At 43.3% G+C, this 13,826-nt stretch overlaps 2 protein-coding genes across 4 annotated transcripts in view; both read left to right on the top strand.

Moving 5' to 3' along the window:
- Tmem70 (transmembrane protein 70) overlaps positions 1 to 3,652 on the top strand; it is a 10,926-nt gene extending 7,274 nt beyond the window's left edge. The window contains exon 3 of one of the 2 annotated variants that reach the window (XM_021222303.2): positions 2,754 to 3,652. In XM_021222303.2, coding sequence (XP_021077962.1) covers positions 2,754 to 3,211 — 458 coding nt within the window. In that variant the 3' untranslated portion in view covers positions 3,212 to 3,652. The remainder of the gene's footprint in view (positions 1 to 2,753) is intronic. The other variant, XM_021222304.2, reaches the window with a different exon arrangement.
- A 9,696-nt stretch (positions 3,653 to 13,348) lies between these two features.
- Positions 13,349 to 13,826, top strand: part of Ly96 (lymphocyte antigen 96) — a 22,246-nt gene continuing 21,768 nt past the window's right edge. Inside the window, exon 1 of one of the 2 annotated variants that reach the window (XM_021222390.2) lies at positions 13,349 to 13,622. In XM_021222390.2, the coding sequence (XP_021078049.1) occupies positions 13,511 to 13,622 (112 nt within the window). In that variant the 5' untranslated portion in view covers positions 13,349 to 13,510. The remainder of the gene's footprint in view (positions 13,623 to 13,826) is intronic. The other variant, XM_021222389.2, reaches the window with a different exon arrangement.

The raw sequence follows: 13,826 nt of genomic DNA, 5'->3' as shown, positions 1-13,826 counted from the left end.
AAGGAGGAGGAGGAGGAGGAGGAGGAGGGAAGAGAAGAGAAGAGGAGAGGGAGAGGAGAAGAGGAGAGGAGGTCATGAGCATATGGAGGGGGGAGGGAAGGGAATGGGGAGGAAGCGGGGAGGGAAGGGAATGGGGAGAAAGGGGGAAGGAAAAAGGAAGAGCAGGAAGAGCAAGAGAATGAGGAGAGGGGCAAGCAGCCCCTTTAATAATGAGTCAGGCACACCTGGCTGTTGCCAGGTAACTGTGGGGTCAAGCTTAGACAGAATGCTAACAGGCTGGCCTCCAACTCAGAGATCCACCTCCTGAGTGCTGGGACTAAAAGTAAGTGCCACTATGCCTAGCTTACCCACTGATTTTAGATATGTCTTTATTCTCTATTAAATTTCAACATATAATTCAATGTGGTTGGGGATTTCTGTTTTGCTCTCTTTATGCATGTACCAGTGTTACATTAGTGTCTGTCTCTCTCTCTCTCTCTCTCTCTCTCTCTCTCTCTCTCTCTCTCTTGTGAATCTATTTTATAGTTTATTAGATTTTAATATCTGAATTAACCCTTATTTCATTGTCTCATTGATATTTTTCCCCAAATGTACTTTATAATCAACTTGTTAGACTCTGCATTGTGTATATTTTCTAAGTATATGGTATTTAAATTATTTTGCTTGTTTTATTTTATTTTTTTGATTTATTTATTTATTTATTATGTGTAAGTACACTGTAGCTGTCTTCAGACACTCCAGAAGAGGACATCAGATCTTGTTACAGATGGTTATGAGCCACCATGTGGTTGCTGTGATTTGAACTCCGGACCTTCGGAAGAGCAGTCAGGTGCTCTTACCCACTGAGCCATCTCACCAGCCTTTGTTTTATTTTTTGAGACAAAGTCTTGATACATAGCCAAGGCTGAACTTGAACTCACAACCTTCCTGCCTTAGCCTCATTCATGAATGGTCAAATTACTTGAATTCCAACTACTTACTAACTAGCTGTATGTCATTGACAATTGCTTCATCCTCCCTCCCTCCCTCCCTTTTGTGTGTGTGCCCTTGAATGAGTGTGCATGTGTGTGTACGTGTGTGAGTGTGCCCCCAGAGGCTGATACTGGGTATTTTCCTCTATTGCTCTGTTCTTTCTTCATTTTGTTGCTGTTATATGGGGCTCAGACCAAAAGCACCTTAGAGGGAGTAACAGATTATTTCAGCTTATGTGCTGCAGTCCATCGTTGAGATGAGAATTAGGGTCGGAGCTCAAGCAAGACCTTGAAGGAGAAACCTTGAGGGATGCTGCTTGCTGGCTCACTCGCAGACTAGGGCTTAGCTAGGTTTCTTTTATAACCCAGGACCACCTGCCTTGAGTGGTGCCACCAAAGTGGACTGGGCCCTTCTATATCAATCAAAAATCAAGACAATCCCTTCTAGACATGCCCACAGGCCAGATTCCCTCGGCAGTCTCTCAACCAAGACTGCCTTCTCTTGGGACTAACTAGACAGTGCCAAGTTGATGGTCAAAGCTAATTACAACAGATGATTACTTTATTTTCTGAGACAGAATCTCTCATTGAACTTGGAGAATTTGGGGTTGGTGTTGTTTTGAGAGACAGGGTTTCCTCTGTGTAGCTCTAGCTGTCCTGGAACTCCATCTGTACTGAGCTTGACCTCAAGAGATCTGCCTGGCTCTGTCTGGGTAAAGGCACGTGCCATCGTGCCCAGTGTGGAGATCATCATTTTGGTTAGACTGGCCTCCCAACTCTGGCGCTCCAGGTGTGTGCTTCCATGCTCAGCCTTTGTGGATGCAGAGATCTGAGCTCAGGCTCTCATGCTTGGACAGCAAGCACTTCACCTCCTGAGCCATCTCTCCAGCCTTCTGTGGTTTGGGAGACAGGTCCTCACTCTATACTCCGCTGGCCTTAAATTTAATTGTTTAATCTTGCAGCCCTTGCCTCTGTACACCGGGGTTACAAGGACAAGCCACTCAGCTTCTCTTTTTCTCACATTTTTATTTTAAAATGGTGGTGGTACTCAGGATCAACCTAGGGCAGCAAGCATGTTAAGCAAATATACCCTATGGAGTACTTCATAGACTTTTGTCTGTCCTTCTCTTTTTTGGCTTTTCCAGAAGTAGTCTTACCATGTAGTCTATGATGGCCTCAAAATTGTAATCCTCCTGCCTCACCAATTCTCATATTTTACATGGAGCAATGATAACAATTATATACCTCTCTTAGGGCTTTTTCCATATATTTTATGAGTGGAGTAAGTGAACTGCTTAAGACAGAAGCTAGAACCAGGCACATAAGAAGCACTTACATCTTGCTGCTATCGTGGGTAGAATGATTATTCTATTAGCTTTGTTGTCGTTGTGACCAAGTACTTAAAACTACATTATAGAGGAAAGATACATTCCGACTCTCAGTTTTAGAAGGGTTGGCCATGGTTGCTTAGTCTTGCACAGGGCATTAGGTTAGTAGGGTGTATGGCAGAGGAGCTTCCTCACTTAATGGTATAAGAGGAAGAGACAAGAAGGGGCCAGATGAGGGCCTGTTTCCACCAACCAACCTGAATGCCATGGCTAAGTGCCACCTCCTAAAGTTTCTAAAATTTCCCAAAATTGTGCTACTATCTAGGGACATGAAACTCAAGGACATTTTGATTTCAAACTGTAACTGCTATAGGAAGAAAAGGTTGGAGGAATTAATAGAATAGATTGTTTTATAAAATTTACAGTTATTAATCCTCTTGTTTTTTCCCTTTAGGTGTGAAATGTTTCTCTTACTCTACAAGTGTGGTCAGCCTTGCATTCTTGCCGTACCTTCTCTCACAAAGTAATATGATTTTTGGAAGTCTGCCTTTGCAAGTCTTATTTTACGGCGTCATGGGAAGCTTCACGGTGATCACTCCCACGCTGCTTCACTTTCTTACAAAAGGCTATGTCATTCGGTTGTACCATGAAGCCACAAGTGACACTTACAGAGCCATCACTTACAATGTTATGCTTTCGGAAACCAGCACAGTGTTTCACCAAGACGACGTGACAGTTCCAGAGAGCGCACATATATTCACCAGCTTTTATGCTAAGACAAAATCACTATTAGTTAATCCAGCACTCTTTTTAAACCCTGAAGACTATAACCATCTAATGGGTTATGACAAACCGTTCACTTTTGATATGGAAGAAGTCAATGAAAAGAAACTGCATGAGGGTGAAAAATGAACCTGTTCTTGGTTTGTGCTTAAATGTCATGTATTTTCAGGGTATAATAAGATTGCCTTCATTTTGTTATTGTTAGTGAATGATTATAGAAACAAAACAAAACAAACAAAAAGGTGTAAGGGCTGAGGACACGGCAACTGGCACTGTGTTTGCTGATGTGAGGCCCTAGGATTGGCCTTCATAGAACCAGGATGCTTTTGTACACTTAGAATCCCAGCGCATGGGAGAGTGAGGTGGGAAGATCAGAAATCTGTGGTCATTCTTGGTAATGTAGGTTTGAGGTTAGCCTGGACCTTGTCTTAAAAACAGAAGTGGAAACTATCAAGCAGAATTTCTGAAAAATTTTTATGTGACAATGTTCCTATGTAAAAAAATATGTTTAATTAAGAATAAGTAGTTTTTAGCTGGACATGGTGGCACACACCTTTAATCATAGCACTCTGGAGGCAGAGGCAGGCGAATTTCTGAGTTCGAGGCCAGCCTGGTCTACAGAGTGAGTTCCAGGACAGCCAGGGCTACACAGAGAAACCCTGTCTTGGAAAAAAAAAAAAAAAAGAATAAGTAGTTTGTTTAAAATGTGGATGGTCGGCCGGGCATGGTGGTGCACGCCTTTAATCCCAACACTCGGGAGGCAGAGGCAGGCGGATTTCTGAGTTTGAGGCCAGCCTGGTCTACAGAGTGAGTTCCAGGATAGCCAGGGCTACACAGAGAAACCCTGTCTCGAAAAACCAAAAAACAAAACAAAACAAACCAAAAAAAAAATGTGGATGGTCATGTATATTCTGGTATATGTATGGCTACATTTATTTACTTATATTTTGTTTTTAGACAGATCTTACTATATAGACCAGTCTGACCTTGAATTCATAGAAATCTATCTGCTTGTGTTTGTGCTACCACATCTGAGCCATGTATGCAGGTACATCAGAACTGGAGCAGTGGCTCAGTGCTTAAGAGCACTGGCTGCTCTTCCAGAGGTCCTGAGTTCAAATCCCAGCAACCACATGGTGGCTCATAACCATGAGGGGATCTGATGCCCTCTTCTGGTGTGTGGATGTATAGGCAGCAGAACACTCATATATTAAATAAATAAAAGGATTAAGGGATTAAATAAATTAAGGCATGCCACCACTACTCAGTATGTTTGTTTGGTTGTTTGGTTTTGGGTTTTTTGTTTTGTTTTTAGTTTTTTTTTTAATTGTTAAAATTTTATGTGTATGAGTGTTTTGTTTGCCTCCACAAGCCAGAAAGAGGAGTTCAAACACCTTGACCCAGAGTTACAGAGCATTGTAAGCTGATATGTGGGTATTCAGAACCAAACCCTGGCCCCTCATAAGAGCAGTGAGGGTTTTTTAACTGAACCATTTCAGCCCCAGCATTTTAAAGTAGTTTCAGGATTCCCAATCTTTATAACTTATTTTAGTCTTAACAACCTCCTCTTTTTGTCTCTGATGTAGTAAGAGACTTATTTACAGTGTTTTTGTTGTTTTGAGACAGGAATGCGCACTATATAGCCCAGGCTGGCCTTGAATTTGAGCTGATGATTCTGCCACAGCTTCCTCACTGCAGGCACCAGCACACTCACTTAATGTTTTGTTGTTGTTTTTTTTTTTTTTTTAACTTTTATTCTCTCGTACCTTACATCCCATCTGCAGTTTCTCCACTGCACCGTCCCACTCTTCCCACCTACCTCCCCTTTATAAAAAAAAAAAAAAAAGCAGGCCACCACTGAACATGCCCTAAAAAGATACAATAAGATTGGGCACAAACCTTCCTTCACAATTGGGCTCAGCAACCCAGTAGGAGGAACGGGGTCCGAAGTGCAGGCTAAAGCCAGAGATACCCCACTCCCACTGTTGGGAATCCCACAAGAACACCAACCCACACAACCATAACGTATATGCACCTAGCTCAGACCCATATATGGTCCATGTTTGTTACTTCAATTTCTATGAGACTTGAATAATTGAATCTTGCTTAATTGATTCTGTGGGCTTTGTTCTCTAGTATTCATGATGCCCACTTACTGTTTAATTAAAAAGAAGAACTGTAGATTTATTAAGGAAAAGTGGAGAAGAACTCCCAAGAACAGAAGGGTTTCAGGGGAGGAATACACCAGTTTTTACAATTTATACAAATGTTTAACCTTTAACAACAACAACAAAAAAAAAACATTCACAAGAGGCAAAACCAGAAAACAAGTTCATTTGAGATGCCAGGGCATGTCGTACCGACCTGCTTGCACATGAGTTTAAATGTCCTGCATAAGTGTGAGTACTTTGTCACTTGGGGAAAAGGTGTTATTAATTTGTAACAATAATCCAAAAGACATCTTGTTTGGGGGCAAGGAAGCCCTGAGTGGCTACAATGACCTCTGAAGGCCACTGAGAGGCCTGGTGTGAAGTGAGACCAGAATGGAGGTGGGACTTATTTAACACTTTAACCATTTGCAGTTTGCCAAGTAATCCCAGTGTCCCTTAGTAGCTGGCCATGGACAGGCACAGGTTTTTTGTTACTTGAAATTAGTTTTAAAAACTAGTATTCTTAGACCACATATTGCATGTGTACTAATTACATCTACCCATTTGTATACATGAAGGTTATAGGAAATCTACAAAGGTGTTAACAAGACTGGCAAAGTTCCAAGTGGCCATAAGGGAAAGGCAGAGGCAGAGCTGTTGCAGGTGTAACATAGGAGACACTGAACTCATCTGGAGCGCTGCTGAAGGTAGCACAGCCAAGATACAGAGGTCACACAGATGTGTTGCAGATGGACAGTATCTTAGGGTTTTACTGCTGTGACGACACCATGACCAAGGCAAGTCTTAATAAAGGAAAACATTCAACTGCGACTGGATACAGGTTCAGAGGTTCAGTCCATTATCATGGTGGGAAGCATGGCATCCTTCAGGCAGCCATGGTGTTGGAGAAGGAGCTGAGTGCTACATCTTGATCTGAAAGCAGCCAAGAGAAGACTGTCTTCTGTAGACAGCCAGAAGGAGACTGGATTCAATACTAGGCAGAGCCTGAGCATAGGAGACCTAAAAGTTCACCAATATAGTGACACGCTTCCTCCAGCAAGCCCATACATCCTCCAATAAGGCCACACCTCTTAATAGTGTCACTCCCTATGGCCAAGCATTCACATACATGAATCTGGGAGCCAAACATTCAAACCACCACCTATAGAAATTTGACTCATGTCAAGAAGGGAACTGTGTTGGGAGCTCTCTTACTGTATGGTGTCCATGTGGGGATACTCGAAGCTTTCCTGTTAGTCTTATATGTTCTTTGGCTTAGTTTTTCTGATTGAACTCTGGTCTCATGTAGTCCAGGCTATCCTTGAACTCACTATTAGTTGAAACTAACCTTTAACTCCTGATCTTCCTGCCTCTGCCTCCCAAGTAGAGTTCAGTAGTGTATTGTCATATCTAGCCTGATAAAGTGTGTTTGCTTTTGTTTGGTTTTTCGAGACAGGGTTTCTCTGTGTAGCCCTGGCTTTCCTGGAACTCACTCTATAGACTAGGCTGGCCTCCAATTCAGAGATCCTCCTGTGCTTGCCTCAGCTTCCTGAGTGCTGGAATTAAAAGCATGTGCATGACTAGTTTTAACATAGCCATGTGCTATATGTTCTTCATGTACTTAGTCTATGGGTGACACCTTTTTACTTTCAGGGAGAAGTTTTTCTTCATTTTGTGTTTCTGGTTTGTGCAGAGTCACTCTGCTCCATCAATGCACTAAAGATGAGGTAAATGCTGCTGTGTAAAGTGAAGTCACCAAGGTCAAGGGACACCCTGAAAGCCACTCTTTTGTATAATATAGAGTAAGTAGCATGGGGAACAGTTTGATCTTCATAGAAACCTCATCAAAATAAGTCAGGAGAAACAACTCATAAAAATCAGATGTATGTGCCATCCCAAAATATGTGAGGCAAGAGGATGGCCTTGGAGGTCAAGGTCTACTAGGACTACATAGCAACACTTAAATTTCAAAAAACAAGCTCAGGCCAAGTTGAAGAGGACAAATACTCTACATACTTCCCTCACCCCACTTCCCTCTCCTTGGGGCAGGTTACCTATGAAGGAAAAGGAGGCAAATCCGTAAACAGATTCACAATAAATACACCTCAACCCATGGGCTGAGAATTGCTGTTAGAGACAGGGTCTCTAAGCACCCTTGGCTGGCCAGAATCACAGATCCACTTGCCTCTGCTTCTTGCCACTAAAGGCAGGCACAGCTGCCGCCATCTAGCTTCCTTTAAGGCTAGGGTCTCTCCCTGAACCTGGAGCTAGAATGTCTGGCCTTAGGCATCATTCCATCTTTGCCTGTACTGTGTGAGTCCAGCTGCATGCTGCATTCAGCTCTTTTCACTTTGGTGTTGGGAATTGAACTCCGCTCCTCACACTAGAGGGACAAGCACTTTAGGGACTGGAACTTTTCTCCAGCTCCAATAATCCTTTTGTTTAATGATGGGCTCATTGTCTTGAAGGACTTCAGTTTCAGAAGCAAAAATAACAAACTGGGGGCTGATGAGGTGGCTTAAAAGTTAAAAGCATTTGCTGCTCTTGCAGACAACCTAAGTATGGTTTCCTGAACTCAAATAGCACCATATAACTGTCACTCTAGTTCAGGGGACATCTTCTGGTCTCCAAGGATGCCAGACTCTAACATGGCTTAATGAACATGGTGCACAGGCATACATGCAAACAAAAACATGTAAAATAAAAATGAATATTTTTTAAAGATAACAAAATGGCCCTTAGGTACTGACAGCCTCAGCTTGAATAATTTGGCTAAAAATACATTCATATCCTTTTGTTTACTTGTTTGTTTGTTAGTTTGTTTTGAGATAGGATTTTACTATGTAACTTTGGCTGGCCTGGATTCACTAAATAGATCAGGGTGGCTTGGAGCTCACAAAGATCCACCTGCCTCTGCTTTTGGTTTGCTGGGGTTAAAGTGTGAGCCATTTCTTTTCATTGAGGGTTCACACCTCTAAAAGAATAGTACAATGATCCTGCAGCCTCTGCCACCCACATTCATGATCATTTTTTTTGTTTGTTTGTTTAATACAAGATCTCTCTGCATATCTCTGGCTGTCTTGAAACTCACTGTTTCTACCAAGTTGGCCTTGAGCTCAAGGAGATCCACCTGCCTCTGCAGGGGCTGGGATTAAAGGTGTGTACAACCACACTCAAGACCCAGTCTCACTAGCTCTAATTAGCCTGGAATTCACACAGACCTGCCCACCTCTGCCTCCCTAGTCTGGGATTGAAGATATGTGACATTACCATCTCTCCAGTGACAAATTTGTAGTTGATACTGTTTCTTCTAGACTCAGGTCACTTACTCTACTATTTTATTTTAAAAGCAAATCCCAGTCAGAGTACGTCTTTCTTACATTTTAATTTTGTAACTCTACTTAAGATTCAGACTTGTTTTGGGGGTTGCCCTTGATCTTGCTATGTAATAACTTCTGACCCTCTTTCCACCTCCTAAGTGCTGAGATTACAGAAACATGCTATCATGTGGAGCAGGCTGTGTGTTTGTATGTGTGTGTGTATGCATTTGTATGTAAGTGGATGCCTGTCCAGGCCAGAACGAGTCACATTCTCCTGGAGCTGTGAACCTTCCAATGTGGATGTCAGGATTTGAACTCGTGTCTTTGGTTTCAGACCAGGGATAAGGGACTGAGGTGTATACCTTACATACCAAAGCAGACCTGGCCTCCAGGTTCTCCCAGTATCCCTCAGCTTCTACCCAGCATTCATACCCTGTCCCCAACCCTGAACTTCCCAGGAGCTGTGCTGCACTTCCCCAAGCAGTTTTATGTAACCCAGACATTTTGGTCTCCCACCCTTCTCTTTTTCTTTCCTTCTATCTCTGCAAGCACACACAAGCCCTTTTTCTACCACCCCCTCACCTTGGTGCCATCCCTGGCCTCAGTTTTTGGGGCCAGTGAACTCAGCATTACAGCAGTTTCCCTTAATATTTAATCTGGCTTGAATTGGCTCATTTTACCAGTGGAGAAATAGTTTATCAATGTCCCATGCAAGAGCAGTATTCTCTTTCAATCACAGAGCCATCTCTTCAGTCCCTAGTAGTTACGTTTTTAGAATATATAATTTTTTATGTGTAGTTTTTGAGACGATATAATTACATTTTTACCCTTTTTCTCTTCTCAGGCCAACCCCTGCCATGTGCCCTTCCAGTTCTCTTTCAAGTTCATAGCCGCTTTTTTCATTGATTGCTATCACATGCTGTCTTAGGGTTTTCCTGCTGTGAAGAGACACCATGACCAAGGCAAGTCTTATTAAAAAGAACATTTAATTGGGGCTGGCTTACAGGTTCACAGGTTCAGTCCATTATTATCAAGATGGGAGCATGGCAGCATCCAGGCAGACATGATACAGGAGGAACTGAGAGTTCTACGTCTTCATCCAAAGGCTGCTAGTGGAAGAATAACTTCCAGGCAACTTGGGTGAGGATCTTTTTTTTTTTAAAGATTTATTTATTTATTATAAGTACACTGTAGCTGTCTTCAGACATCCCAGAAGAGAGCATCAGATCTCATTACAGATGGCTGTGAGCCACCATGTGGTTGCTGGGACTTGAACTCAGGACCTTCGGAAGAGCAGTCAGTGCACTTAACTGCTGAGCCATCTCACCAGCCCTTGGGTGAGGATCTTAAGCCCACACCCATAGTGACACACCTATTCCAACAAGGCCACACCTCCAGATGGTGTCACTCCCTGGTCCAAGAATATACAAACCATCACACATGCATATATGTACATGCATATATATGTATATTCCTAAATATAACATTTCTGGTTGTGTGTGTCTCCGGGTCTGGCCATTTGGTATTAGATAACCAGCTGGCATATTTGCCCTGTTTCTCCTCCTTCCAGCATTCCTTAGCTGCCTGTCGTTCTTTGTCTAGGGTTGAGTCCTGGTCTATTACTGTCATTGTTCACTTCATGTTTAGGCATTCATGCTGGTGAGCCTTTATGGGTGTAGCTTCCTCCATTACTAGGAGGCAGTCTCACAGCGAATGCTCCGAGTCTCTGGCCCTTAGTCTTCCCACCTTCTTAAGTTTTTCTTGATCCTTAGGTCAGGGAATGTTTTGTCCATGTGTCCGCTGGGACTGAACCCCCACAAGTCTGCATTTTAATTGGTTGTGGTTTTCTATAGTGGTCTCCATGTGTTACAAAGAGAAGTTTCATGAATGGAGGGAGGGAGGGAGGGAGAAGACGGCACTTATCTATGGGTATAATGGCAAATACTTAAAATGTAGTCAGGGATTTTGCTGCTTTATTAAAATGGTGGTTATAGTTTCTCCTTCAAGACCCATGACTTTCCTAACTTGGTAGGACTCTGGTGAGCATGGCAAGCATGGCTCCCTCTGCCTTGCTAAAACATCATCATCAACAACAACATCATCATCACATCATCATCATCATCATCAACAACAACAGATTATATTCCTTAAGCTAGCCACCAAGGTCTATTCCCTTATTTGGCCACTTCTTCCTCCTGAGGCTGACTACCAAGGTCCTGCTATCAAAGCATTGAAGTCTAGCAATCAAAGCCCCTTTTGGCTCACCTAATTTACAACATGCCCAATTAAAATTAAACATCTCATCCTAACACAGTTTCCCCCTTATACCTTTATGAACTGCCATTTTTTTATGTGCCACATCTGACTCCTCTATCCAGAGGCAGTCATTTGTCCTCTGAGACAGACACCCTCTTCTGTCTTCCTTGTCCCCTTCCCCTTCGCCCTCATCCTCCATCACCTGTGGTCTTTGTCTCTTATTTCCTGTTTATCTGGGGGCAAGTAAATCTCGTTTGTGTTGAAAACTTGGTCTGAGCTGATACTTTTTCCTTTCAGTAATGTATTTGTGTTTTTATTATCCATTCATCCTGCCTCCCAAGTACTGAGGTTAAAGTCATGTGCTACACCCGGCTGCTTCTCTCATTTTACAGTCTCAAGAGATGGGACTCGGATCCTCTGCCTAGGCAGCTGGAGCTTCTGCTTACCTTGTAGTTCATATCACGGCGGTCCAAGGTCTTCATCTTCTTCAAAGCACACAATAAGTGCTATGTGTCAAACTCAAGCTCTCCAGAGGCAGACTTGGGTGAATCTCTGTGAGTTCTAAGCCAACCTCATCTATATGGTGAGTTCTGGGCCAGCCAGAGCTATTCAGTGAGACCTTGTCTCAGAAAACAAACTCGAACAGTAGAAAAGGGCCTGGCCTTGTGAGATGGCTGAGTGAGTAAACATGCTTGTTGCCAAGCCTGATGGCTTGAATACAATACCCGCAGCTCATGTGGTAGAAAAGAACCAGCTCTTACAAGTTGATCTCTGACCTCCACACGTGCCCCTCATCCTCAAGTTTTTTTTTTTTTTCGAGACAGGGTTTCTCTGTGTAGCCCTGGCTGTCCTGGGACTCACTGTGTAGACCAGGCTGGCCTCGAACTCAGAAATCTGCCTGCCTCTGTCTCCTGAGTGCTGGGATTAAAGGCGTGCGCCACCACACCTGGCCATCCTCAAGTATTAAAAGAACTAGTTAAAATAGAAAAATGCAGTTGTATTTAAATCCTTTTACTAGCACAGTGTTTTTCCTGTTTTTGTTAGGTAGGCAAGCCCAGGGAACTTTAGTAACGTAGGGCTCTGCTTGGATCAGGTTATATATGCTCTCCAAACCCCTGCTTTTCTCATAACAGCTGGCAGCCTAGCTCTTTTACCTGTCTGTACTGTGCATAATGCCCCTACCCAAACAATGCACCTAGCAATCTTGAACATCCACCTGTCTGGGGCTATCGTATCTCTTCTCTGAACAGTGGGATAGGTATGTCCCCCGACAACCATCAGACTTAGACACTTTCTATTCTCAAGCATTCAGTACGAAGAGTGGACAACCCCAACTGGCCTGATCTGGAATTGGGTACATGCTCAGTATGGTAAACCGTCCTATAAGGAAGAATCTATTTACCATATTATGCTAATGCATATTTGGGTGTGTATGTAATTATGCATTATATTATTATAATTTGGGTGCATTATGGAAATGGGCATATATAGTAGGAAAAATATTATATGACATAATCTATTGATCAAAATAAAGAACCATCAAAACTATGCCCCTTGATTCAAGCGCCTCCTTCCTTTAGGCCCGATGAAAAGAGGCCCCCCCAGTCACCCAGCGGCCTGAAGCATCCTCATGTGACCCTTTGCTTTCACAGTATGCTCTGATCTTTTCTATTGTTTTGCTTTAAATGCAATTGCCTTGCTACTTTAACAGTTCTTTGTGAGCTGTTGCGTGTCACCACTAGAACAGGATTGTAGGCCAGCCACAGTTGTGAGCCATTTTGGCTGCTAACCCTAAACTAAGGGTCTGTAAAGCGGTGCAGCTGAAGGAAGCAAACTTTTCTAAAATCGTCTTTGAATGAAAGACATGCTAGAACAAAACAGCCGGATTTTATTAATGGGACTCCCACTTTTACCTCAAGATGCTACTCGGTGGAAGAGCTCTAGAGTCCAGCACCACCCCACCCCCAACTCAACACTGCCTTAAATTCAACCTTCCTTTTGAGTGCATTCTCAAGACTGGTGAGGTACCAGCTGGGAATTGCTCCTGACCCCGTGTAGGGGTCATCTTGCCTGTCTATTTTGTGGCTGAATCTGTTTGTACTTGAGTAGAAATTGAGAGGGGGTAGGGGAGAGAAATCAGCTTAGATAGCTAGATGCAGCTTTCTAGGTCAGGAGAAACCGGTGTTCGAGGAGGAGCACGTGGGAGGGAGTAGCCTGCACACAGAAAAGTAGTGTGCCGGTGGGCTTTCTTTCTTGAGACAGGGTCTCACCATATAGCTCTGGCTGTCCTGGTACTCACTCTCTGGAGAAGACTAACCTGGAACTCACAGAGATCTTCCTGTCAAGTGCTGGGTTTTAAAGATATGTGTACTGCGGCTAGTGGGTTTCCTTTTAAGTAAGGGTTTCCTATAAGGCAGCTAATTGGTCTCACTGAAAATTTGCTATGTTTTAAAGTGCTGGATACTTTAGTTTACATTGAGTATTCAGAAACAGTATATTCTAAGTCATTTTTTTCTTCTCTTGCCTTACAGGAAGTGTTCAGATATTAAAACAAATGCACAGTCACACATGCAAATAAAAAGAGGAAACAGTTGGATGGGAACTTCTAAATCACATGACTGGTGACTAAGTTAAATCTGCCCTCCTTACTGTGGAGTCCGACGGTCTTCTTGGCGAGTTTAAAGTATCGGAGATATTAAATCATGTTGCCATTTATTCTCTTTTCGACGCTGCTTTCTCCCATATTTACTGAATCCGAGAAGCAACAGTGGATCTGCAACTCCTCCGATGCAATTATTTCCTACAGTTATTGTGGTAAGTGGCCCAGCAACAAAGAGCTGCGGCACCAACTATTGAGAGAAAGTTTTCACTGAACCAGAAGCTGGAGGCAGGCAGGAATGCTGCTCCAGCAGGGAGCCCGCTGCGTGTGGGGTGGGGGTGGAGCAATGCCGACCACTTCCGGGTGCGGATCATCCTTACTCTCCCCCTCCCCCTCCCCTCCCCCTCTCCTCCCCTCCC

The sequence above is a fragment of the Mus pahari genome, chromosome 22 (genome assembly GCF_900095145.1).
Source record: "Mus pahari chromosome 22, PAHARI_EIJ_v1.1, whole genome shotgun sequence".
NCBI classification, from domain to species: Eukaryota; Metazoa; Chordata; class Mammalia; order Rodentia; family Muridae; genus Mus; species Mus pahari.
Note: the sequence above shows the minus strand (reverse complement) of the source record. Positions and strands in the feature narration are given on the sequence as shown.